General features: G+C 37.5%; 1 protein-coding gene across 9 annotated transcripts in view; it reads left to right on the forward strand.

Moving 5' to 3' along the window:
- The window catches only part of ACACA (acetyl-CoA carboxylase alpha), a 331,795-nt gene that overhangs the window by 222,549 nt on the left and 82,809 nt on the right, over window positions 1–26,437 (forward strand). For all 9 annotated transcript variants that reach the window (XM_054456897.2, XM_063655503.1, XM_063655506.1 and 6 more), the window contains 6 exons: window positions 1,153–1,194; window positions 2,267–2,482; window positions 3,299–3,454; window positions 6,111–6,314; window positions 13,270–13,425; window positions 15,213–15,359. In XM_054456897.2, the coding sequence (XP_054312872.1) occupies window positions 1,153–1,194; window positions 2,267–2,482; window positions 3,299–3,454; window positions 6,111–6,314; window positions 13,270–13,425; window positions 15,213–15,359 (921 nt within the window). The remainder of the gene's footprint in view (window positions 1–1,152; window positions 1,195–2,266; window positions 2,483–3,298; window positions 3,455–6,110; window positions 6,315–13,269; window positions 13,426–15,212; window positions 15,360–26,437) is intronic.

The following is a 26,437-nucleotide window of genomic DNA, read 5'->3' on the forward strand; positions in this document are numbered from 1 at the left end:
AAAAAGAGAAAGGTAATACTCTGCCCTTGAGAGATCAGAGGGCATGGGCTCTGGCACTAGAGAGACCCAAGTTTATCTTCCAGCTCTGTGATTCTGAGCATATACTTGAGCCAAGGCTTCTGTAAGATGAGGGTCACAATATCTACCCCTAGAGGTTGTTAAGAGCATCAGATAGGACAACACATGAGAGTACCTGCCACCAGAAGATTTTCACTCCATGTTTCCTTCACAGTTCCTAAAGCTCATTGAGGATATATAGGCAGCTAGTCCCGGTCTCTCTGCCTTGTACTGATAAGTGTTTGGTTATATTGCACTCATAATGAAGAAGATGCCTAATGAAACCTCCTACAGAGGCAAATAGTAATGATTCGATTCCAGCACTGCCGGTAGAGCTTCCCATCTGAGAAACAGGGGTATTTGGCATTAGTAAGTTAAATTTCAGAAACTAATGAACTCTGCTAATTGAATTCATCTTTGTTAATTAATAAGGTTCTAGTAAATTGCTTTTTTTTTTTTTTTTTTTTTTTGTATAATGCCCTACAAAAAAGCAGGAAGACCTAATGATTACAAGTTCACTAGTTCTAACCTCATTCTTTCCTGTACATATAGTGGTAGTGACCAAGGTAGCATCTTAAATTTTTCTTCATCTTCAAATGTTATCATTTAAACCCTTGACATTATTGACTTGAGAATGAATGTGAAAATCATGGACTGAGCACTCTATACTGTCTGAGTAGTTTACATTTTAAGAGTTTCTTAAAGAGAAACTTGGGAAATCAGTCCAGTAACTACTATTGCAGTGACTGCTGCGCAAGGGTATATTGGTTTTATTTGCTGGGTTGTGCCAAGAGCAATACCTAGCAAAAAATTTTTTTTCACTTGGGAGATTTAAAAAATTCATACATTTTTTTTCCCCTGGGAGAGGGTAGATACTAAAATTAGGTTTATAATGTGGTGATTCTCAAATTTGGAAATGGGGTCAAAGTGATGGTTATGCAGAGGATCTTTCATATTTCCTGGACTAAGCTTAGGTAAGAAGCACGTTTTTCTAGAAAACTGTCTTCTAAATGCTTAACTGTTTCTATACTGTTTGTTCCCAAAGAGCCATGTCTATGAACTACTGACACATTTTTCCCCCCTTCTTTAATACAGAGAGAATTCCCTAAATTTTTTACATTCCGAGCAAGGGATAAGGTAAGGATTGATTTCTTTCCTATTTAAAAAAAAAATTACTTTTTCTTAAAAGCCCAAGAGCGGCTTATCTTTGCCATATGTTCTTCTTGCCATTGTTTTTTCTCTTATTGAACTTGTGCTTTCTGTTGCCTTACATGTGTCTTAGAACTAAAGCCGATTCCTTTCTGAAAGAGTTTGGTTTGGGAAACAACCAAATGTATTGAGCTACTCAACGAAGGTGATACCTTTCCAAATGATCCTTGTCCTGTAGAATGATCCTAATGATGTGATGTTAAAGGACCATTCTTGTTATCTACAAATAGTTCACTGATACTCAACTCTACTTTATGTGAATTTGTTTTTCAATTTTAAAATACAAAACTTCAGACCATGTTGCTTTCTTCCTGTTACCGGCTTATATTTTTGACTCTCTTTCTCTATTCACTCAATTGACATGACATGTATTCCAGAAAAATACTTTAGTTTCACTGAAACATACAGTACATATACAGTAAATACAGTAAAGTTATATACTAATACAACTTTTAAAAAACATATATAAGTAATTATATATCTATGGCTGTAGTGTTCCAAAGCCAAATATCTCTTTAATTAAAAAATTGTATGATGTTTGTTTGTTGAGTATTTATTATGTCCTTTGTACTTATCATAAGTGAGAAAATTTTTAGATTAGTTGGGTAAGCTCAAAACATTGGCATGTGAAGTAGATATTAATGTGAAGCAGTCTGTAATTAATATAAAAATGAATTATATAAAGACATTAAGTGTTGTAGGAGTTCTAAGGAAATTGAGGATTTTTTGTTTGTTTTTAATGTATATTATCACCACTTGTAAAATCATAAATGATGAAAGTTTAGGAATATCATCCTATAAAGTACCTATGTAATAGGTACTTTAGTGCCTAATCTTATATAAGCTATAACATTAGCCTTGAACGTAGCTCATTTTTGTTGCTCATTAGCACATCATAGCTTATGTTTCTATTTTCAGGCATCTCTTTTACATTCACATTCATAGTATAGTTTTGTAACTGCCTCTTGTGAGCTGTTTTTTCTCTGATTCTTGTACTCAGTTTGAGGAGGATCGTATCTATCGTCATCTGGAGCCTGCTCTGGCTTTCCAGTTAGAGCTGAACCGGATGAGAAATTTTGACCTCACTGCCATTCCATGTGCTAATCACAAGATGCACCTGTATCTCGGGGCAGCCAAGGTGGAAGTGGGCACGGAAGTGACAGACTACAGGTTCTTTGTTCGTGCAATCATCAGGCATTCTGATCTGGTCACCAAGGTGGGTGCTGTACTTTAATGGGATGTTATCCCTGAGGGAAGGGACAGAATAATAGATATGATTCAAAATTAGGTTTTATTCTTCTGCTGAGAGAGAGCATAAAAAAAAGATCAGGTTTTTATTTTTTGAATCAAGGTTCTTGTTCTATTTCAATGTTTACAAAAGTAAATATTTCATATAATAAAGGCTTTTTTTTTTTTTTTACAAAGCAGAAAGTGCATCTGAAAAAAATAAAACATGAAGGCTCTTTTTCCACTTTAATTTGATTTTTCTTGGTAGCAGAAGCATAATAGCACTCAAGAAAAGAAAAAGCATACAAACAGAAAAATCACAGGAAGAATTGGGTGATGATAGAGCATAAGGAGATAAGTTAGGAAAGAGGTGATCCCATTGTACACCTGTCTAGAGGTATGGGTAGTGTCTGTATATAGCAAGGCACTTCCTGATGTGTTCATTATTATTATATCCCATAGCTGTACCCTTTCTTCAGCTTTTCCTTTCTAAATAGCTCTGTTTGTCATATGTGAAATATCATCCTATTGAACTTACAGCTATGGGGATGCCCAGTATTTCTACCTCTTGGAAGAGAATGATACACTAAGAGTAAGGAGGAAGGGCTGACATGGACTCTTTATCTGGCCCTTTCCTGCCCCCACTCCCTGTGGTTACTAGACTGACTCTAGGGAGAAAGATAAACAATCTCTTCACCAAGTGCCTTATGATTCATGACATACTGCCGCTTAAGTGATTATAATAGCCATTTCTTTATTGCCTCTTTTAAACTACATTAATATTGATTATTTTATTCCTGTATAGGAAGCTTCTTTTGAATATCTGCAAAATGAAGGGGAGCGGCTACTCCTGGAAGCCATGGATGAGTTGGAAGTTGCTTTTAACAATACAAATGTCCGCACTGACTGTAACCACATCTTCCTCAACTTTGTGCCCACGGTTATCATGGACCCATCAAAGGTACATTTCTCCTTAGCTTCTCTCCCAGCACTAGCAAGCATAAGCACAGAAGTTCATTCATATTTATCTCACTTGGACTTGGAAACAGGTACGCCTTGTTCAGGCTGTTGAGCCCTTAATCTATAAAGTTTATAGAATGTTTATAAGATTGAGTTTCTGGGACAGTGTCAAAAATTTGACATAGCCATTGAGAAAACAGTTCTCAAAACTGAAGATTTTGGTGTTAGCTTGCTAGTCACTTATAAGCAGTACAAAAATGTGAAAACATTTTCTTTTGTTGGTACCTGTTTTATGATATTTGCCATAATAGTGGTCCTGTTTTGTATTATTCCCTACTATTTCTCATCTGGAATTATTAATTTTACTGTTACTAAGCATTTTGGCTAAATTACTGCTTCTGTGCACTAAATTTTAATTACCTGGTGGCCTTAGTGAGATAATGCACCTTCTCAAAGTGTCTAACCTATCTCTCTTTAGTGTTTTTCCACAGGGAGAGAATTTGGCTGATAAGGAATTTCACATGTATTATGTATATTTTCTTCCCTGAGGGTCTATTCTGAAATGCATTCTATATAATTTAAGGAAGAAAAACAAGGTGATTTTGTACTTGACCTTTTATCCCCGGTGTAATAAAGACAGGCTGCTCTCTGTTTCTGCTCCCTTTAACGCTTGCTTTCTTTCTTTCTTTTTCTTTTTTTTTTTTTTTTTTTTTGAGACAGAGTCTTGCTCTGTTGCCCAGGCTGGAGCAATGGCACCATCTCAGCTCACTGCAACCTCCACCTCCCAGGTTCAAGAGACTATCATGCTTCAGCCTCCCCAAGTAGCAGGGACTCTAGGCATGTGCTACCACACCCGGCTAATTTTTGTATTTTTAGTAGAAACGGGGTTTCACCATGTTAGTCAGGCTGGTCTCCAACTCCTGACCTCAAGTGATCTGCCTGCCTCAGCCTCCCAAAGTGCTGAGATTACAGGTGTGAGCCACGGTGCCTGGCCCCTTCTAACTCTTTCTATCATGATACTGTGGAATTTGGATAGGAGAACCATATCTCCCTTTTTCAAGATCAGTTGTAGGCATGAATTTTTGCTGTTGCTGCTGCTGCTTTTTTTTTTTTCTTTTTCTTTTTTTCTTACAGAGACAGGGTCTTGCTATGTTGCCCAGGCTAGTCTTGAACTCCTGGCCTCAAGTGATCCTCCTGCCTCAGACTCCCAAAGTGCTGGGATTACAGGCATGAGTCATCATGCCTGGTAGACTTTTGCTTCTTGAACTTAGTATCTGAGATCTGAGAAGTAGTTTTCTACCTTTTTCCCTTCAAAATTCCAAGCTAATGATGGGTTGCTTTAGTCTGTAAGGAACGCCAAGGACAGGGCTACTCATTTGACTCAAATCTCATCATCTAGTTTAAGCAAAACTTCTCCTAAGCATTCTGGGACTAATAAGCTGGGAGACTTAAAACATGGCATGGACACTGTACAGCTGTATTTTTTTTAGATTTGGGTTACCTTTTCTCTGAGTTTTTCAGATCAGCCTCTGCTTTCATTCTAACCATCCATATACACTGGCTCTGCTTTTCTAATGATAGATAGCTGCCAATTTTCTGTTCATAAAGATTGTTGGCTTTTGTTTCCTCAAGAAAAGAATGGGTAAATATCTCTTGGTTAACAAGCAAGTATGATAATAGAGAGGTTAACTCCCTGAAATTCATTCTAACTTAAAATTCTGTGGTGCAGAAACAAACTGCGAGGGTGGCACATGCTACTAAAGAACCACAAGAGAAAGGGAATGTAAGATATTCTTGAGATTTTCTAAGAAGTTGAGGAAGCATTTTAGAAAGATACTTCATTTAAGGAAACATTAATTTCGAATAGCATGTTCTAGCTGCATTATGTTCTATGCAGCCATGTTGGGGAAAAAAATTTTTGCTTTAGCATGTAAATAACAAGAAATCATGTCTAAGGCCATTTAGTTAAAATAACTGTCCTACCCTTAAAAACTAAGAGCATTAAGCTGCCTTGGTATAAACTTAGAAAAATGTGGGAACATCTGCCCCATCTTCTTGAATCCTAGATGGACTTAGCAGTGGCCAAGCTTCAGAGCTCTGTTTAGAGAGAATGTTCTAGCACCACCTACAAATTGCCTTTCTTTAATTTGTGCAATTTACCAAGAGACATATATTATAAAGTTTAATAAAATTGTATGAAAAAAAGCTCATGGTGGTAATTGCTATGTTGATTTAAAGTCCTGTAAGTGCAATGAAACATAGTTACCATGCATATAAATGCTACTTAATAGCTATTTAACTAGAGATTTTATTCTTATTTGGGGCTTCCTCTTAAATCCCATGGCTTGTAATTTTAGATATTGCAGATCTTTGATATAGAATATGAATATAATTGGGAAAGGGGAAGGAGTTACAGAGATTTGGGTGTTATTATCCAGAGAAAACCACTCAAATGCCAGGCCAGCATGAAATTGTCCCTGACTTGTTCCAAGAAAGAATAGTTTGGGGAGAAACTATCTGACTACTTTTTGTAAGGTGTGCATCTCCACAAACTAACCTCTTTTTTTTAGCCTTTCTTTCTCAAATATGAGCAGACCTGAAACAGGTCTTAGTTACAAGATATTTAAGTTTTGTGCTTGGTGATGTGTCTGTGTCAGATTGAGGAATCTGTGCGGAGCATGGTAATGCGGTATGGAAGTCGCCTTTGGAAATTGCGCGTCCTCCAGGCAGAACTGAAAATCAACATTCGCCTGACGCCAACTGGAAAAGCAATTCCCATCCGCCTCTTCCTGACAAACGAGTCTGGCTATTACTTGGATATCAGCCTATACAAGGAAGTGACTGACTCCAGGACAGCACAGGTACAATACTCAAACAGGCTCCTCAGAGTTTTGATTTGGTCCTACAGATAAGACACTCGTCCTTGTTATAGAAGACTCAAACTGACAAATCCCATTGGTTCACCTGGTGGGGTTATCCTCTATAAGATTAAATGATTGTATGAATTTGAAAAACTTCATCTGCCTTATAAGATTTGCCTATGTTCTCTATCATGGATGTTATAAAACCCTTAACCATTTGTCATGTATTGGTACGCACTAACAGATGCCAAGTGAACCTGACTCCAGAGGTTATTCTGCAATTTAGGCTCTTTTTTTAGAGGGCTCATGGGTTATTTCAGCAATCTAATCTCTGGTCTGATGCGTCCTTTCCGTTTTCACCATAATTAAACTACTCATTGGCAAGTGAGGAAAAGAGAATTGTTGGATTTATGTTGCCAACTTCTATGTTAAAGAAGGAAAATTTCAACATAAGTTTAGTGGCATGAGCACTACCATCATCAGTATCTATCATATTTATCTATTGTGTTCTGTTTCTGTTTTTATCATATTTATTGTGTTATCTATTATGTTGTTCCCTTTACTTCAAAGATTTCAGGGTGTCATATATTATACAAGAGCAAAGTGGCAAATTTAAACCCATTTTCAGGTAGGAAAATTGAGAATGTAAAAATAGAAAGTGAGTCAGTACACTAATTCTGTGAAACAGAGAATTCCCTTTTAATCTTTTTTACTACGTTGGTTTCTAAATATTTGGGCTCTTTACTATGATACTGAAATTAGGTTGGTTCACCATTGTTCACATTTTTGAAGAACTAGGATATTTTATGGCTTTGGCCTGAATTCAAGAATTGCATTTCTTCTGATTAAAGGATGAACGTGCTCCAGTATAAACAAGGGTTTCAGTCTATTCTGTGCTTTGGGTGCCAGGGAGAGATTATGTGTCTCTTGTTTTTATCTATATCCTTTTAAATCCAGGAATAGAGTCAGGAAAATATATTTTTCAATCTTTTGAAGATGAATTTTTAAAAATCTCAGTTTGGACAGTTGTCAGAATGACCTTTCATTTTGTGCTTTGATTCCCAGTGAGGTGACTAGAGAAATCTATCCTATGAGAAGTGAGCAGTTAAAAACAGAGAGAGAGGGCCCAAGAGCATGAGTGGTGACCAAAAGAAAGAGTATTCAATACTTTTTGCTGTATTTGATGTTTTTTTAGTGCAACTTTAAAGACATTTTCAGTCAAAGCTTTCAATGGGTAGGGATGTTTTTAATTAATTTCTACAATAGCTTCAAGGCAGGTCTATTCTTGTGAAAAGTAAGATGGCCACTTGAGATTTTAATGTTTTTGATAAATATGTTTGTTCTTCATAACTACTTTCTTTCTTTCTTTTTTTCCTTTCCTTTATTAGGAAACTCTGAGATATCCCTCATGCTAGCTAATGGTGACACAGGAGTGTGAAAGGCACAGATGCCTTCAATCAGGGTTTAGTATTACACATGGTACAAAATAAGCACACAATAAGCATCTGAAAGAATGAACAAACCACCTTCAGCCTGAAGGAGAACCTTTTTTACCTAGGGTCCTGCATATCTTAAAAGCCCTGAAGGAAGAGGTCTTCTACAGACTCTTCACTTGAGAGAGTTCAAGAGCTACTGCCACATGGGAACTAACTTTTGAGCCTGTGGCTAGAGGTGGGAACTGACAAAAGGAGCAGCCTCCAACCCAGTTCTGGTGCTCCTAATGCCTACATGGTGCTTATTGTCAAACTGTTTTTCCCTTTCTTTAATGAATCATTGTATGAAGTTAATACAGAACCATGTCTGTTATTCATTCATTTGTTTTTTAATTTAATATTGATTGACTACTTATAGTATGTCAGGCACTATGCATATAAAGACAAAAAGCAAACTGTACTCAAGAAATTTACATCACAATGGAAGAAGACAAATGATTTGTTTCTTTGTGGCAAATATGTGCTATTATAAATAAATGCGGGGTTCTAAGGGAGCAGACTACGGGTCAGAAATTATTTTCTAAAATCTTTTTGATGGCTTCTGGTGAAAGGTGTTTGATATATAAAATGTGTACATATTTTCATGAACTTCTAAAACATATACTTTACAGTTTTTAGTTACTGCGTTCATTATAGTAGAAAATGGAACTAACATAGATAGTTGAGTATTCAGGAACTCCTATTACTATCAGCCTCTTGCCCTAGCACATCATTTATTCATTCTGCCAATAAGGAACAAGGTTGATTGGCTTGAGTTTTATTTTGTTTCATTTTCCTTGTACAGTCTTTGTAGTATAGGCTGTAATGAACACTGATGTCAGGCAGTCATAATGGGGAGAAGAGATTTGGGTAATCCATTGCATATGTGAATTGATTTCCAATGTGCAGTGTAAGAGAAAAATAACATTTTAGGCTGGGTGCAGTGACTCACGCCTGTAATCCCAGCACTTTGGGAGGCCAAGGCAGATGGATCACCTGAGGTCAGGAGTTCGAGACCAGCCTGACCAACAAGGTGAAAGCCTGTCTCTACTAAAAATACAAAAATTAGCCGGGATTGGTGGCAGGGGCCTGTAGTCCCAGCTACTCAGGAGGCTGAGACAGGAGAATTGCTTGAACCCCGGAGGCGGAGGTTGTAGTGAGCTGAGATCGTGCCACTGTGCTCTAACCTGGGCAATGGAGCAAGAATCCGTCTCAAAAAAAAGAAAAATAACATTTTAAAATCATCTTAGGGCCGAGCATGGTGGCTCATACCTGTAATCCCAGCACTTTGGGAGACCAAGGTGGGAGGATCACATGAGCCCAGGAGTTTGACACTAGCCAGCTCAACAAGGCAAGACCCTGTCTCTACCAAAAAAAAAAAAAAGCCAGGCATGGTGTCATGCACCTGTAGTACCAACTACTCAGGAGGCTGAGGCAGAAGGATCACTTGGGCCCAGGAGTTTGAGGCTGTAATGAGCTATGATTGTAACACCACACTCCAGCCTGGGCGAGAGAGTGAGACACTGCCTCTAAAAATAATAACACCTTTATTGAAGTGCAATTTACATATAATAAAATGGACTCATTTTGTGTGTGCAGCTCAATTCATTCTGTCAAATGTATACACCATGTAAGTACTATCACAGTCATGGTAGATACATCACTGCAGAAAGTTCTCTTATTCGCCTTTGCAGTCAAAGATAGAAGCACCAACCCCGGCCTTAGGCAACCACTGATCTGCTTTCTGTTACTATAGATTAGTTTTGCCTGTCTTAGAATTTAAATCAAACAGTGTGTACTATTTTGTGTCTAGCTTATTTTACTCAGCATAATGTTTTTGAGGTTCAGCCATGTTGCATAGATTATGTGTATGTTCCTTTTCATTTTTGGATAGTATTCCGTTTCATGGATTTTTTTTTTTTTTTTTTTTTGAGACAGGGTCTCACTGTCTTGCCCAAGCTAGAGTGCAATATTGTAATCATAGCTGACCACAGCCTCGACCTCCTTGGCTCAAGCAGTCCTCCCACCTCAGCCTCCTAAGTAGCTGGGACTAAAGGCATGTACCACCATGCCCAGCTAGTTTTTAAATTTTTTTAGAGACAGGGTCCCACAATGTTGCCCAGGCTTGTCTCAAACTCCTGGATTCATGGGACCCTCCTACCTTGGCCTCCCAAAGTGCTGGGATTACAGGTGTAAGCTGCCATACCCGGCCCCATTTAATGGATTTATCAAAATTTTTACATTCATTTATCAAAATGTTTATATTCACAGATATGTTTTGGCAGGTAAGGTGACTAACTGGGAGCTCTGACATGTTCCAAGGAAACAAGGCTTTCCAGAGTTTCCATCAGATATAGCTTTGACTAGCAAGGGGCACCCCCAAAGGGCAGACAATATCTTGACACTGTTTTCATTTCTATTTCGTTTGGGGATTGGTGACTGCCAACTCAGATATTAGATGGTTCTTTATGAATTAATGGGAGGAATGATGAGAATAGAAGTCTCTATTGAGTAGGAGAGAGTAAACTAAGACCACATGCTTGTGATGATAGTTTACAACGGTTTGTGTGAGGAGTTACATGTATATTTCCTAAGTCCATATTCAAATTATGGGTATTAAAAAAGACTGGCTGGGCGTGGTGGCTCAAACCTGTAATCCCAGCACTTTGGGAGGCCAAGGTGGGCAAATCAGCTGAGGTTGGGAGTTTGAGACCAGTCTGACCAATATGGAGAAACCCCATCTCTACTAAAAATACAAAATTAGCTGGGCGTGGTGGCGCATGCCTGTAATCCCAGCTACTTGGGAGGCTGTGACAGGAGAATTACTTGAACCCAGGAGGCAGAGGTTGTGGGGAGCCAAGATTGCACCATTGCACTCCAGCCTGGGCAACAAGAGTGAAACTGCGTCTCAACAAAAAAAAAAAAAAAAAAAAAAAAAAGGACTGAAACTCTAGTTCTCATTTTCTTTTCTTTCTTTCTTTTTTTTTTTCTTTTGAGACGGAGTCTCGCTCTGTCGCCCAGGCTGGAGTGCGGTAGCACGATCTCAGCTCACTACAAGTTCTGCCTCCCGGGTTCACACCGTTCTCCTGCCTCAGCCTTCCAAGTAGCTGGGACTACAGGCACCCGCCACTACGCCTGACTAATTTTTTTTTTTTGTATTTTTAGTAGAGACGGGGTTTCACCGTGTTAGCCAGGATGGTCTTGATCTCCTGACCTCGTGATCTGCCTGCTTTGGCCTCCCAAAGTGCTGGGATTGCAGGCGTGAGCCACTGCGCCTGGCCCTCTAGTTCTCATTTTCTTATTTTCCAAGATAACCTGTTGATGGACATTTGGGGTTTTATTTCCTAGTTTGAGCTATTAGTAGTAATAAAGCTGCTGTGAACATTCATTTAGAAATCTTTGTGTAGATATATTTTTATTTCTCTTGGGTAAATACGTAAAAGTGTAATTGCTGGGACACAGTAAGCATATGCTTAACTTTATAAGAAATTGACAAACTGCCAAAATGTTTGTACCATTTAAATTTCTGCCAGCAATAGACATATGTACCTAGATTGTTTTCTCCAATCCCCTTCCTCAGTGCACGATTATGTTGCTTAACTATGACCAGCCTGTCTTCATCCCAAAGCTTGGCCAAACCGAGTCTCAAGGTCTTGTCTCTCTTAACAGACGAGAAATGTAGTTCTAGGAACCTGCTGCGTTTACCCCATTTTCTTATTTTGATTCAGCTTACTTGCTCTGAGTACAGTTTTCTCATACTGTACCCTTGCCTTACTTAACACTTTGAATCTCTTAAAACGTTATTGCTTTTACTGTCACATTCCTAAGACATTACTAATTCTGCTTCCCCCAGGGCGACTTTTCCTATTGACCTTGTGGAAGAGGACTGGGAGCTCCAGCCTCTGGGCCTTTAAAGCAGCCTGAGACATGTTTTCCCCAGAACAGGACCTGATTGACAAATTAGCAGAACACTCATTCCTTTGAGCTAAGGGGCTAAGGATTTACAAATGAACTGTACCCGGGATTTAGGGAAAGTACTTAATTCTATTCCTGTGCATATATATCAGGTCCACAAATCTATTCATTAATGGTAGACTTGTGCTTATTTTGGGGTCTGAATAGATATGTAGGTATACACATACCCTTACATCCCAATCTCCATTTGTATTCACTGCACTGGGAATTTATATTTTATGTATCCGTGCATGAAGTGCCTAGTTTAGTGTTATACAACCTCTGGGCACTCAATAAATATTAATTGAATTGAAATAATGGCATCCTTTATAAATATTCATAAGCAAATAAAACTATCTAAATATATGGAGTATGAAGCACTCCTCTAGAAATATTTGAGTTAAAATGATTAAAAACCAGTGTAGTGATTTCATTATGTGACAATATAGGTATTGCAGGAGCTATTCACTAGCTCCTACAAGATATTGTAGACAGTATCTTGAGGAGAAGTAAATACGTGTATATATATACATATATATATACACATATATATGTTTTTAATATACATAATTTAATATAATATGGTTATTTTACTATATGTAAAATATGAGGCTATCTCTCATGGGCTAACAAGAATTAACTATCTAGATGGATGGATGAAATCCACTTCTGGCAGAAATCTTTGAAGCCTTTGCGTAGCTAGTAATACTTATGAAGTACCATCTAATCAAGTGGGTTAAAGGACTAAAGCACAGATGATATAGTAGAGTCTTGATCTGGCCTTCTGCCATTGGGAAAAGAAGAGAATTATCTTTACTGCATAGCTGTTCTTCAACTTCAACACTAGGGCTGCTCAGACTGGTTAGTTGATGTACTTCATTTCTGAGTATATGAGATTCAACTCACTTTAGATGGCTAGCATGGTCAGTCTGTCTTTGAGATGCGAAATGTGCACTGTGCTTTCTTGTTTATTTCCTTTTTTTTTGGATACGGAGTCTTGCTCTGTCGCCCAGGCTGGAGTGCAGTGGCACAATCTCGGCTCACTGCAAGCTCCACCTCCTGGGTTCACGCCATTCTCCTGCCTCAGCCTCCCGAGTAGCTGGGACTACAGGCGCCCGCCACCACGCCCAGCTAATTTTTTTGTATTTTCAGTAGAGACAGGGTTTCACCATGTTAGCCAGGATGATCTCGATCTCCTGACCTCATGATCCGCCCGCCTCGGCCTCCCAAAGTGCTGGGATTACAGGCGTGAGACACCGCACCCTGCCTTCTTTCTTGTTGATTTCAACTAATCTAAAAGTGAGAGCAGTTATGGTATATGTCTGGTTATATATATATATTTTTTAGAGTTGGTTAATCTGTGGAGAGGTGAGAACACCAAGTACCCAATGTTAAGAGGCATATCTCAGCTACTCAACCTACCAAAAATGTTTTCGAAGAGATAACATTTGTGCAAAAAACGCCCCTCTAGGTAGCTCTCTGATTTTTTTCTGTCTCTTAACTCCCCATGCCATTTTTTGTTCCTGCAGATCATGTTTCAGGCATATGGAGACAAACAGGGACCACTGCATGGAATGTTAATCAATACTCCTTATGTGACCAAAGACCTGCTGCAATCAAAGAGGTTCCAGGCACAATCCTTAGGGACAACATACATATATGATATCCCAGAGATGTTTCGGCAGGTAAGATGCCTAACTGGAGGGTCTGACATGTTCTAAGGAGGCAAGGTTTCCCTGAATTTCCATCAGATGTGGTTTTGGCTAGAAGGGAGCACTCCAAAGGGCAAGAAATATCTTGACACTGTTTTCATTTCTATTTCATTTGAGGGTTGGTGACTGCCAACTCAGATATTGGATGGTTCTTTATGAATTAATGAGAGGAATGGTGAGAATAGAAGTCTCTATTGAGTAGGAGAGAGTAAACTAAGATTATATTCCTGTGGTGATAGTTTACAGTGACTGTGTGAAGAGTTACATGTGTATTTCCTAAGTCTATATTCAAATTATGGATATTAAAAAAGAGATCTGATACTTTAGTTCTCATTTTCCAATATAACCCTGGTTCCTAGTTGATACCCTAGATTAATATGATGAGATCAATACAGATAGCATAGACAAATGGATATAGAGTTCATGGTACACAGTTTAGAGTATAAGTTCTTTTGTGGGAGATTTGTTATAGCTGAATAAAAACTAGCATGAGAAAATATGACATTATGAATCTCAACCTCTATATGAAAACAAATTCCTTCAATCTGTATGGTGAATCATCTCTATGCTGCAGATTTTTCTTCTATCAATAGAAGGCAAGAAAAGTGTATCACCAGTAGAAAATGCAACCAATAAAGAATAAAGTATCAAAAGAATACTGAATTTGTCCTTTTTAAAAAAATCTATGAATATAGGATTTTTCCAAGTCTCCTAGTCAATACTACCAGTATTACCACATTTGAATTTTAGTAAAGTAATGTATGTGGCCATAGTAAATAGTCTGTGTAGAATTCCTGATATTCACAAATACAACAGATTACCTTTATGCAACCATTTGTTTACAAGTTCTGTCTCCTGAAAGATACCTTCATTCGGTATTTCCCTTTTATAGCATTGCTAGCATAAAAGCCGAGTGTTACTTCTGTTTCCCAATGCCAGTGCTATAAATATAATATAAATCACATTCTATATAAATATAATATAAATCACATTCTAAGTAATTCTTCCTATATAATAGGCATAAACACAGTGATTAGGACACATAGGTATGTATGAGTCATTTGGGATTCAAATGTTGTTTTGAGGCAAGCAAAGAAAGAGCTGAACTAGCTCCCACTTCACAAGGGATTTATTTATAGGAAGTTGGAAATGGAAATCATAATATTTTTTAAATGAATTGGTATGTCTGTTTTTTTCAAAATTGAGCAGAATTGATCTGCACATTTACAAATAGTCACACACATCTAGTGAGCTAATTCCTGTGTATGGTCCTATAGCTATGAAAAATATTAGAAAGAGGTTTCTTCCCTGGAATTTCTAGTAGAAACTTCATTCTGGCCTTCTTGGATTTTCTTTTTATTAGCTGAGTGTCATGTCATTTTCCTGGATATTCCTTTGTTGTCAAGTTTCTTTAGAATTTTCTTTTTCTTTGTTTTAAGGAGTTGATGCTACTTATTTAGTTTTTTAATTTTAATATTCCTATGATAGTGTTAGGTCTTTCCTGTTTGTTAATGCTCTGGTGCTGATTTGGAATCACTCAGTAGTTTGACTTTTTGGAAAAGTGCCTGACTTTTGGCATGTAAAAAGTAATTACAAATCTATTTTAACTGAGAATGGGAGCTGGAGAATTTAGTCTAATGTTTACACTCTGCAGAACACTTGGAAAAGAAGGCAAAACCAGATTGACTGAATCTTAATAGTTATTTTTGTCTATATTAAAATTATTGTGACTGATTAGTCAAACTTCTTTTCTCCACTAGTCCCTGATCAAACTCTGGGAGTCTATGTCCACTCAAGCATTTCTTCCATCTCCCCCTCTGCCTTCTGACATGCTGACTTACACTGAACTGGTATTGGATGATCAAGGTCAGCTGGTCCACATGAACAGGCTTCCAGGAGGAAATGAGGCAAGTAGTTGAAACCCCCCTTACTTTTCTTATCTCTGTGCCCACTAGTACCAGCTTTCTGTGAGGTGGTCATTAAATAGCACTGCAGCATGGTAGTCTTGTTGGGAGAGTTCTTTAGAGAGAGCATTGACTAAGTATCAAGAAATTATTAATTTTTTAGGTGTGATAATGGTATTATGATTTTGCTTTTTAAAATAGTATTTTTTAACACGAACTCAGTTTTAAAAAAATAAAAAGGAATATTGTTTTCTTTTAGAGATACAGACTAAAACATTTACAGATGCAATGATTTGCTTCTAAATAAAGAGATGTGAGGGTGGGTGTGTAGATGAAACAGGGTTGGTCGTGAGTTGATCATTGAAGCTAAGTGATAGGTACATGCAAATAGATTATTTTCCCTGTTTTTGTCTGTGTGTGAGATTTGAGGATTTTCTTTTTTTCTTTTTTCTTTTTTTGAGATGGTGTCTCACTCTGTCACACAGGCTGGAGTGCAGTGGCTCAATCTCAGCTCACTGCAGCCTTGACCTCCCTGTCTCAAGTGATCCTCTCACCTCAGCCTCCTGAGTAGCTGGTACTACAGGTGTGCACCACTACACTTGGCTAATTTTTGTATTTTTTTCTTGAGATGGGGTTTCACCATGTTGGTCTCAAGCTCCTGAGCTCAAGCAATCTGCCTGCCTCAGCCCCGAAAAGTGCTGGGATATTAGGTGTGCACCATTGTGCCTAGCCAGGATTTTCTATAATGAAAACATTTTAAGTATTGTTTTGCCTAATGTTTTTTCTTATTTGGATTCATATTAATAAATGCATTTTTCAGTGTCTTTTCCATGCTCAATTCATTTGATCTGGTGCTGTTGTGAGCATGATAAATGTGTTCTTGAAGGGGCTCAATCAGAATTAGGGGTTCAAACATAAAAGAATATAGCAAAGAACTCATTTTTTGAGAATTATCCCAAGAGTGCATTTTCTAGCCTTGGCATCCTTTCTCTCAGAGTGACCTATGAATAGTGATATAAAGTCCTATTTTGCCCTATACTCTCATACTCTTGTCCATGCATTATGATTCTTTCTGATTTTAACTGTGCTCCTAATGTACAGTTATAACAATGATAATACCAGTAACAAACCTAAAAAGAGAGATATTTTTATTTCAACCTTAAATATAATCCCTAGATAGATTTCATTCCATTGAAGGAGTAATCTTTACCTGTGTCTTCACCACAAACAGGCTGGGTAGACCTTTGGAAGTGATAAGCAGTTTGTTTCTATTTTGTTCAATCTTTTTCAAAAAATTTCACTGTATGTGCAAGGTGTGTGGCTATTTCAGTAATATGCCAGCGGATGCCAACAGTAGATGATTTGGTATCAAGATGGATGCAAGCATTAGACCAGATGGAGAGTATCAGACTTGTAGGAGTCTCAACAAATAGCAAAGTCAAGAGGACTGGGGTGGAAGGATGCAAAACATTTGACAAGCATAGATACTCATCAGCACATGAAGTTGAAACAGAGGTTTGTGCCACTGTATGTAGCATCTGCCTAGTGAGCCCCTCAGCAGCAAAGAAAAGCTTCATTGTGCTAGACTTAAATTCTGATTCACTGAACAGTGTAGTCTTCAGGAATGGAAGGCACCCTTGTGAACATGGGGCTGAGAGTAAAATGGTTTTAACTAATGTAATTAAAACACAAAATGAGATTTTTGGCCACGTGAAAGCTAGCTGCAGTGCTGTGTGAAACCCCTTGCCATGATCTTTCTCTCCTGCTTCCTTTCTGCCCTCATTCTGTGTTTGAGCGAATGGAGACTCAGGGAATAGTAAAGTCCCAGAGGGACAGAGCTCTGTTCTTGCTGAAATTACAAGCACAGAGCTGCCTGGGCATGAACATGTAGTGTTTACTCTGCCAGTATGAATACAAATAGTCTTATTATACGGGCCTCTGTACCCAAAGACCACACACACACACACAGACACACACACACACGAATTTTTTAAAAATTAAAGGTTTTTTTTAACCCCTTTAAGACCTAACAAACCTTAGTGGAAAAGATATGTCTTAAACAGTTGCATAGGACTATAGCTATGACTAGTAGTAGATCTAGTATAGGAGCCACATGTTTTCCTTTGTCCAGTGCTTTAATAGTTTTGAAACCAGAAAGTGAATAGTATTTGTTCAAAAGATTTTGAGTTTTTGTCAGTTCTCACTTTCTTCTTGTTCTACAGTTTTCCCTCCTTAGTTGCCTACTTTCTTTGTTCTCTTTTTCTTTTCAAATGATTGACTAGGATTGAGGCTGAGTGTTAGCTTGCTGTTTCTGAGCCTTTGAGCTTGGGAGGAGTTAGACTGATGTTCTTTTGTGAGCAGTTAGTGACTAATGCCCAGGATAGCTGGTGAAGTCAGTCATTGGCCTTAGTTAGATTATAGGGCACTGCACAACAGGAATGAGGTTGGGGTGTTAGTATCAAACTCTGCTACCAATAGCTTGAACATACAATGGAGCATGTCCACTGAGAGACTGACCAATCTAAGGATGGAGTTTCAGCAGTCAGAACTCTGAGAAACAGCTGTGCCTAAGAGATGACGAAGTGTCAGTAGGATGTATTTCCTCGTGCTGAGCCCAGTTTTATCAGGGCAAGTTGACTTTCAGCTATTGCGGTTTAATTTTCTTTGGCCAAAGAGCAAGTTTGTCATGAGCCTGGCACTCTACATATTACCCCAAGAATGATGTGAAGGGAATGAAAAGAGCTCATGCTGATGAGATTTGGAGCAAATCTGTCCTGTCCCAAAGAGAATGGGCATCTGAACAGAGCCTTGAGAAATAGTTTTATTAAAAAAGAATAAAAAATTGACCTGTTAATGTTCTGAAAGCCAAGGCTCAATGTAAATGCATTGGTGCTATATAGACATTAAATCATCATAATGTGGTGTTCTCCAAAAGTGACGGCTCTACCAGGTCATCATTGTGGGTGGTATTGCATTACCTTGAAGGATTGGAGTTTCTGAGTTTGAAAACTAGCACATGGATATAAGGAGTAAGGGTAAAATGAGAGATTCCTTCAGAGTTTTCCCATGAATTGAGGTGCTTTTCTCCATGATCGAAGGCAGAAAACCTGCACTTATCAGACCATTGGCTGTATGGGTGGCCAGTCTTTCTAATTTTTTTTTCCAGGACAGTAAATAGGTAAAAAGGTGATGGGACCAGGACTTGGACCAATTCAGTTCCATTTAGTTTTAGGTAACTTCTTTGCCATTTGAGGAGGATTATTGGCTGTTTCAGTAGAGATGTGACCTGCATTTTGAACATTTATGCCTGTGTTTAGAGCAGGAGACAGCTTTTCTGATGTGGTATTAGCTACTGTCTCCTTTCTATTTTCCTAGTTGTCCCTTCCCCATAAAGAAAGATGTAACTGAAGGAATACCACCTAATGCATGATGAAAGGTATAGGAGAACACATTTTTCTCATTGTCATATTTGAATGGCATTACATTTAGTATGAATTTAGAGTAGGAATAAAAAAGATGTAGACTAAATCTGTGAACTACATTACTTGCAAATAGCTCCAAAGATGAGTTGTCCAAGATTTTTCTTAATAGTTTCAAGTAAAGATGAAAATTGAGGAAAATGTGATTGCAACATAGACTAAACTGATCTCATTTCTAGCTGCTATGATGCTACAGTGATGGGCACTGTATGTAAATACACAGCTAGATGAATGTGTGCTGTTGAGCCTGGATACAGAAGAAATGCAGCTATCCAACAGTTCTACTTTACTACTTCTCAATTTTGGAGGAATTGTTTTCATTTTCCTGCCAGTTTGCTAACCTGTTTTGATCCTTTGGTGGAAGCTATAATTGCAGGTGGGGACATTTTGAGTAACAGTTCTCAATCCAGTACAGCTGCTTTTCGCACTAAATCCTGTTATTAAAAAGCTCAGGCTAAGATCAAGCCAAGGGCTATAACAGACTTGACAGAGAACAACTTAAGTTTGCCTGGTAGGACAAAGAAAATCCTAGCCTTCTTGAGACTATGCTCTTCTTTATTCTGAAATAAGTTACTAGCATTCTTTTTATTTTATTTCTTTTTATCAGCTCTGCGAACTAGACCAATAATCTCTAAATTGGGCAATGCCGAAAGATATGTTAGAGAGTCAACTACCATAGTAACTTTAGTGCTAGTAGAAATTAGGACCCTGTTTTTCTTACCATATCAGAACATGGGCAGCTTTTTAACATTCTGTCTCATCATGCCTGTCATAATGAAAAACTGTGATGAGAAGACGATGTTGCGGTGTCGTATTTGGAAGCAGTTATAATAATTAGGTACAAGATGTATACCCAAAAAAGGGTTGGTATTCAGAGACTGGAATTCTTGGCATAAAAGTTTTTCTGGGAGGAAAGTATATTGAAAATTGAATGCAACTGGGGCCGAGCGCGGTGGCTCATACCTGTAATCCCAGCACTTTGGGAGGCTGAGGCGGGCAGATCATGAGATCAAGAGATTGAGACCATCTTGGCCCACATGGTGAAACCCTGTCTCTACTAAAAATACAAAAATTAGCCAGGCGTGGTGGCGGGTGCCTGTAGTCCCAGCTACTCGGCAGACTGAGGCAGGAGAATCGCTTGAACCCGGGAGGCAGAGGTTGCAGTGAGCCGAGATCGCACCACTGCGCTCCAGCCTGGTTACAGAGCGAGACTCCATCTCAAAAAAAAAAAAAAAAAAAAAAATTGAATGCAATTTGATGGTCACCTCTACACACACTACCACTCTTAAGAATTGTGGTAGCTCTGAGCCTTCATTTTTTCAGATGGGCGCTAGGTGTCAGGGTTTTTCCTTCTCAGCAGCTTAGCATTCACATGAGCCTCTTGAATTGCCTTGTTTGTTGAGGCAGATTCACTGGTGTCCTTCTTTTTTCAGTTGGTATAGTAGCCTTTACCTAGTGTTCCTGCAATAAGCAATTGCAATTTTAACTCTTTGGTTGAAGATCCTTTGAACCTTGCATTAGGGATCTACTTTTTTTTTTTTTTTTTTTTTTAAGGAAGAGGATCATTGAAGAGGAAATAAAGTAGTGTAAATTAAAGTTTAAAGACTAGCTGACAGCCAGGCGTGGTGGCACATGCCTGTAATCCCAACACTTTGGGAGACCAAGGTCGGCGGATCACTTGATGCCAGGAGTTTGAGACCAGCCTGGCCAACATGGCGAAACCCTATCTCTACAAAAAAAAAAAAAATATATATATATATATATAAAATATATATCTATACAGATGATATATATCTATATAAATTAGCCAGGCGTGTTGGCAGGCGCCTGTAATCCCAAGCTACTCAGGATTAGAGTAGGAATCTCTTGAGCCCAGGAGGTGGAGGATGCAGTGAGCCAGATCGCACCACTGCACTCCAGCCTGGGCGACAGAGTGAGACTCTGGCTGAAAAAAAAAAAAAAAAGACTAGCTGCCATCATGACTGGTATTTTGGTTTTAGTCCTGCTTTATGTTCTCAGGGGTGAAATGGTAGGGACAGTGGGGATTAGGGGTTCAGTTTTGGAACTGCTCAGCCCAACTAATACCCATATTTAATTATTGTTTTAATTGTTGGCAATGTACTGATATCCTATGTCTCCCAAAGTATAGCATCTCATTAATTTTTTTATTTTAAACATATAAAAAAATACAGATTGATATGACAAATACCCCTGCATCTACTGACCAGCTTAAACAAATCTTACCATTTTGACTGGGCTCCTCACTTACATGTTACTATAATCCTTTGAATCTCTAATTTGAGTATCAAAAAAACAATTTAGGAGTTGGTAGGGAAAGGAAGTTGGTAAGCTCATATAAGCCTAAAAGATTAGAAGAAATTAATTAGTAGATCCATTTTGACAGTTCTTAGGCTGGACCTCTTAACCCAAAGGACCTCTTATTTTAGAAAAACCACCATAACCCTCTGTCTTAATTCACTTGGTTGACATTTTCCATACTCTCAAAGGAATTGCTTGGGTTATCCTGGACTCAGATTCTAGTGGAAAGCATTATGTTCTAAAACTCTGCCTGTAGAGAGTGTGTATATGCTTATGGGTTTTGGTGGTGAGAAAAGGGTAGGCCATTTCTCATGAACACAGGACCCAAATATTTAACATTAGATTTTTTAAATTGTTTTACTCAGTTTAACTTCAAAATAGCTCCCTGAATGTGATGCTGATTTGGAGGTACTTTACTGTGCTTTTGTTTCATTCTTTTGAAATCAGTTTGCCTTTTCATGATGTGTATAGAAATTGAGTCAGTGTCAGTCTTTTAGATATGTGTTAGAAAAGAGGCATATTTAAATTGTACTACGCTGAAGGTGAGTTCTGAAATAGACCTAAGCGAAGCAGGTCTGTAAAACAGGACCATGGTCTATGCATTGATTGTTCAACTTATAAAAAGGATCTTTGCCATTAATCTGTCCCTAAAGTTAGGAGAATGTTTATAAGTGCTTTGGGATCCTCAGCAGAAAAGGGTCGAATACATATGATTATGTATAATTATGATTATCCATAAATGATTATGATTATACATAAGTATTCATAATTTGTGCTTGCCTTATTTTTCATCAAGGCTTTGAAAAATCAATTTTGAATCCTTGAGATTAAGTATAGAGAAAGATATATTATGGCATATATGGTAAGATAGTTTTATGTTAATTCTATGTTTTTGTTCTTTTATTCCCATTCTAAGTAAGTATATTTGGCTGCAAGTCTTTGTCTAAAATGATCTTCCAAACCAAATTTGGATCCCTCCTTAGAAAAATATGGAGGCTAATTTTGAAAAATAAGTCTTCCTACCATGGAATTACTTCTAATGAATTTCTGACACTGTTCTTTTGGGATGTATATACTTTTCTCAGAATTCCTTCTGAATGACTATTATTGGTGTTGGAGATTTCTCATCAGGTTGAGTAGTTTTTACTCATTTTTTTGATAGCAAAATGAGGCTCAATAACCTTGATTGACTTTGAAAATCCTAATGCATCCACTGGCTCACTAAAGTAGCACTTGTGGAGGGCTCCTCAGTTTCTTTCAAAAATAAGTCTAGAGATAGCCTTCAAACAAAAGAATGTACTTGCCAGCATATTTATACCTGTCTTAAGTTGTAAGATTTTACTGAAAAAGAATGTGACATAGTACCCTATGTCAAGAAACTTTACAGCTCCAACCAGAGGCAATAATGAACATCAGGACAGCAACAGATGACACCAGAGAATGAGGAGTAGCATGGGGCACCAGAGTTCAGCACTCATTTGTATGATTAATGGACAAGGCTTCTGGGACTATAGTAGGCCAACTTGGTTAATTTCCATACCAACCAATTAATCCTGGGCCCCATTTCTCAAATACCACTGGCTTCTATGTGCTCCACTGCATGTTTTTAAAAAAATAATTCCTATGCTTGTTAAATTACTGTGTGTACATGTGTAAAATTACTGTGGTTTCATGTATATAAATGTTACAGGGAGAAATAATTCCCCTGTTCAAAATTATTATTTCTAGTCTTTGATAACATTTTCAAAGAATTACCTCTGGGATGAAAATTTTTTGCTCTAAAAGTTATATTTTTCTTACCTTTTTATCGCTGTTTAGAGAGGTTGAGGTGAGTTTGTTCAGCCATTTTTGAATTAAGCCATAAGGCTTAAAATACAATATTTGACTTAATTTGTGCCATTTGGAAAAGCCATGCTGAAAAATATGTCAATGCCTTTCCATATTGTATTATTTGCCAGATATCAATGTTCTATTATTTAGTGTTCTGTGATCACGTGAAAGAGCTCAAAATAATTTTCTTAAGAGCTGAAAAACTCTTTTTCATGCTTGGATACAAGATACAAAAGGGGGAAAGAGGTAACATTTTGTTATATATCTGAGAAGGGACTCAAGTTTAGATTCCTGCTCTCTGGGTCTTAGTTTTCTCATCTTTATGATGCAGATGATGTCCAAGTCTGGGTTAGCGCTAACATGCTTGGATTCTTTGTATTGCTGTTCAAGGGCCTTGCAGGGTAGTCATCTTCCTGGCATTAGCAGAATTAGAACAATAGCTTTTACAGACTCTTCCAAAAAAAAACTCAAGATCATTTTAACATGAATATAACAAAGCTTTTAGCATGAATATAACAAATACAGCTTTAACATCTCAGCCGCAGCCTAACCTGTATTTAAATCTGTATGGAAAGGTATTGTTACAGCTCAAGTCAAAGTGTGGAGATGTAAGAAAGGCAACTGTGGCAAAGATATTCCCTTTCTGCTTCCCACAGCATAGCTAGAGTTGATGGATATGTCTTTCACCCTTAAAAAACAAAATCCTGGCATGTTTTGCCCTTAGCTTTTCCTGCAAATTTCTTTGTTGAGCTTAATATTGTTTTATTTTGTAGTAACAACAGCAGCTTTAGGAAGTGCCTGTGTGCACTTGCACATTCTATTCACACTGATAGTACAATTAATGTTGATGTCAATTTTGGTGTTAATTTTGGGTCATGATTAGTGTTGACACTTTGTGTCAGACTAATGGCATTTATGGGCATCATAAGAATAAATGTTAATATTATCATGTTTTCACTATCTGTTATAGTAACATTAAACCAAGGTCCTCCCAGGAGAAAAAATACATATATGGATAGATAGATAATGCCTTTCTGTATCGCTGGTGTTACTCAGCGAGAAAATGACATCTCAGGGCAGAATCCTAATCACTGTTTGGAGCGTCAGAAATAATGATCACCTCTGATCGGAGGTTGTGAATAATTCATTTGGTTTGATTTTCACGTCCTGTCCAGTGGTACTTTTCAAACCAAATGTGTTTCTACAGGAAAATAATGGTCCCACTTCTTATGGAAATACTGTGGCACAAATCATTTTACCCACATAAAAACAGTTAAATAAGACTGTTCTCTTCTGCTTGCTTTCTCCTTCCCATCCCCTCCTCCCTCACTTGAGCGTGTTCATTCCAGAATCAGAATGTAGCCAAAGAAATATGTTCTGCCTTAGAACTTGTATAAGGGAAACAAATATTTATTTCTGCTTATCCTTAGCTTATTCACTGTAGCTCTTTTCATCCTGTTTCCTTTCTCACTTTAAGATAATTAGCTTAGGTTGATAACCCTAAACCTAATAAACCTGCTCATTGGAATGTTCTGTTATGAAAAATAATCTGAAATTAAATATTTTAAAACTTATTCATGGCTATAGTAATGAAAAAATAATTTGTAGGAAGTACCTAGGACCACTTGGTTAGTCAGTGCATGAGAGAGGCAGTGATCAGAGAAGACGACGCTGGCACTGCCCGTTTGAGTCTAAAACTCATTAGACCATAAACCCACCCACTTACATGCAGGCTACAGGGTACCTTTTTGTTAATTTCTTAGCTCTTCCATCTTCCTTCAGCTCTTAGTCCTGGCATGTCATTTTCACTGGGTTTCACCTGGATAAAAATGTTGGAGAGAAAGAGAAGACCCCCAAAAACAGGGATTAAATGATGGGGTCTCCTTTAGTCATTATTCTTCAGTTAATATACACGCAGATTGGGCTTAGGTGAAATCAATGAATGTCACATTGCTAATCACATTGTCACACTGTGTATACTTTTATAGTGATTGTAGAATTTTCTATATGAAATCTCCATTATGTATATAATATAGATAGACCCATCTATAGAAAGTAATTTGACTGAAAAACTTACAGTGTACTAATTAGAGAGTGAAATATGACTCTCTTCCGAAGCAATGACCTAATCCTTTGAGATGAAGCTATTCTTAGGTAGAATATTTTGAACCATTTCTCCTGAACGTTGTAACCCTTTTTTTTTTTTCCTAAATCTAACAAGGGCAGAGGGAAGCGTTTTTCAACCTAGTTTTCATCATCAGACAGAAAGTATTTTGCATTCAGAAACCATTTCCAGTATCAAATTCAATTTTGTCAAGTGATTAGTTGAGTTTGGTAGAGAATAATTTAAAAACACAAAGCTGGAAATGGCTATGGTGCTTCTACACTGGAGGAGAGCAGTTGCTATTCTGAAGTTGCAAGCTTCCTCTCAGTGACTGTGCATCACAACTGGATTATTGTGTTGTATGTCTTTGCAGCTGTTACAGACTTGCATCTGTTGACACCATGTGTTCCTACCCAGGACTGGTAGAAGAAATAGGGGAGTGGGTGAATGAGTACCTTCCCTGACTATCAGTGCAAACGTCCTTTTATGTACATATGTTTGTAAAGTTCTTTAGCCCTCTTCAAGATGAAAGGTTCTATATAAATATAAGCTTTCGATTTTAGTACATGTTTGTAATACATGTGGTACAGTCCTAAATATGTATTTAGCTGATAGGCACTGTTCTTGTCTATTGTACAAATATTGACTTTAAAAATATAAATATGTATTTAACCATCAGACCAGAAAAACACTGAAGCAGTTACTTCTGAGGTAGAGACATTAATATTGTATAAACCTATATATACATATGTTTACACTCTACCACATCATTGGAGAGCATTTCTTTTTAGAAAATGAAATGATAACCCAACAAACTAACATAGTTCTTGATATTTCTTTCTCTTTAAAGTGAGTCTTGATTTTTAATTTTCATACATTTATCTCTTTCAAATTTTATATAAATAAGATCTGTTGTAGTATGACTAAAATCTAGAATTAGTTCCTCTAAAATATGGGAAATCAATTAGGCTGGTGAGATTTTTTCCCCCCTTAAATTTTTTTTTTTGTTACGGAAATGCTCAAACGTACACTAAAGTAGGCATAAATAATATAAACTCCCACGTACCTATCATCCAGTGAAGAAGTATTTGGTAGTTTTCTTTTCTCAGTTATTTTTTATTTTATAAAAATTTAAAGTTATCAATGCAATATAAACACAAAAAAGAAAATTTGGAGAATGGAAAAAAAAAATACAATTTCATCATCCCAATAATTATCACCTCATTTTGCTGTTTCTTATTTATTTTTGTTTTTACCCCCCAAAGTGCTTTTCAATTGATGAAGTTGTCATTCATACTATGCACTTACTATATACCAGGCACTATCCTAGGACTTAACATGTATTTAAT

This window comes from Pongo pygmaeus, chromosome 19 (genome assembly GCF_028885625.2).
Source record: "Pongo pygmaeus isolate AG05252 chromosome 19, NHGRI_mPonPyg2-v2.0_pri, whole genome shotgun sequence".
Classification (NCBI taxonomy): Eukaryota; Metazoa; Chordata; class Mammalia; order Primates; family Hominidae; genus Pongo; species Pongo pygmaeus.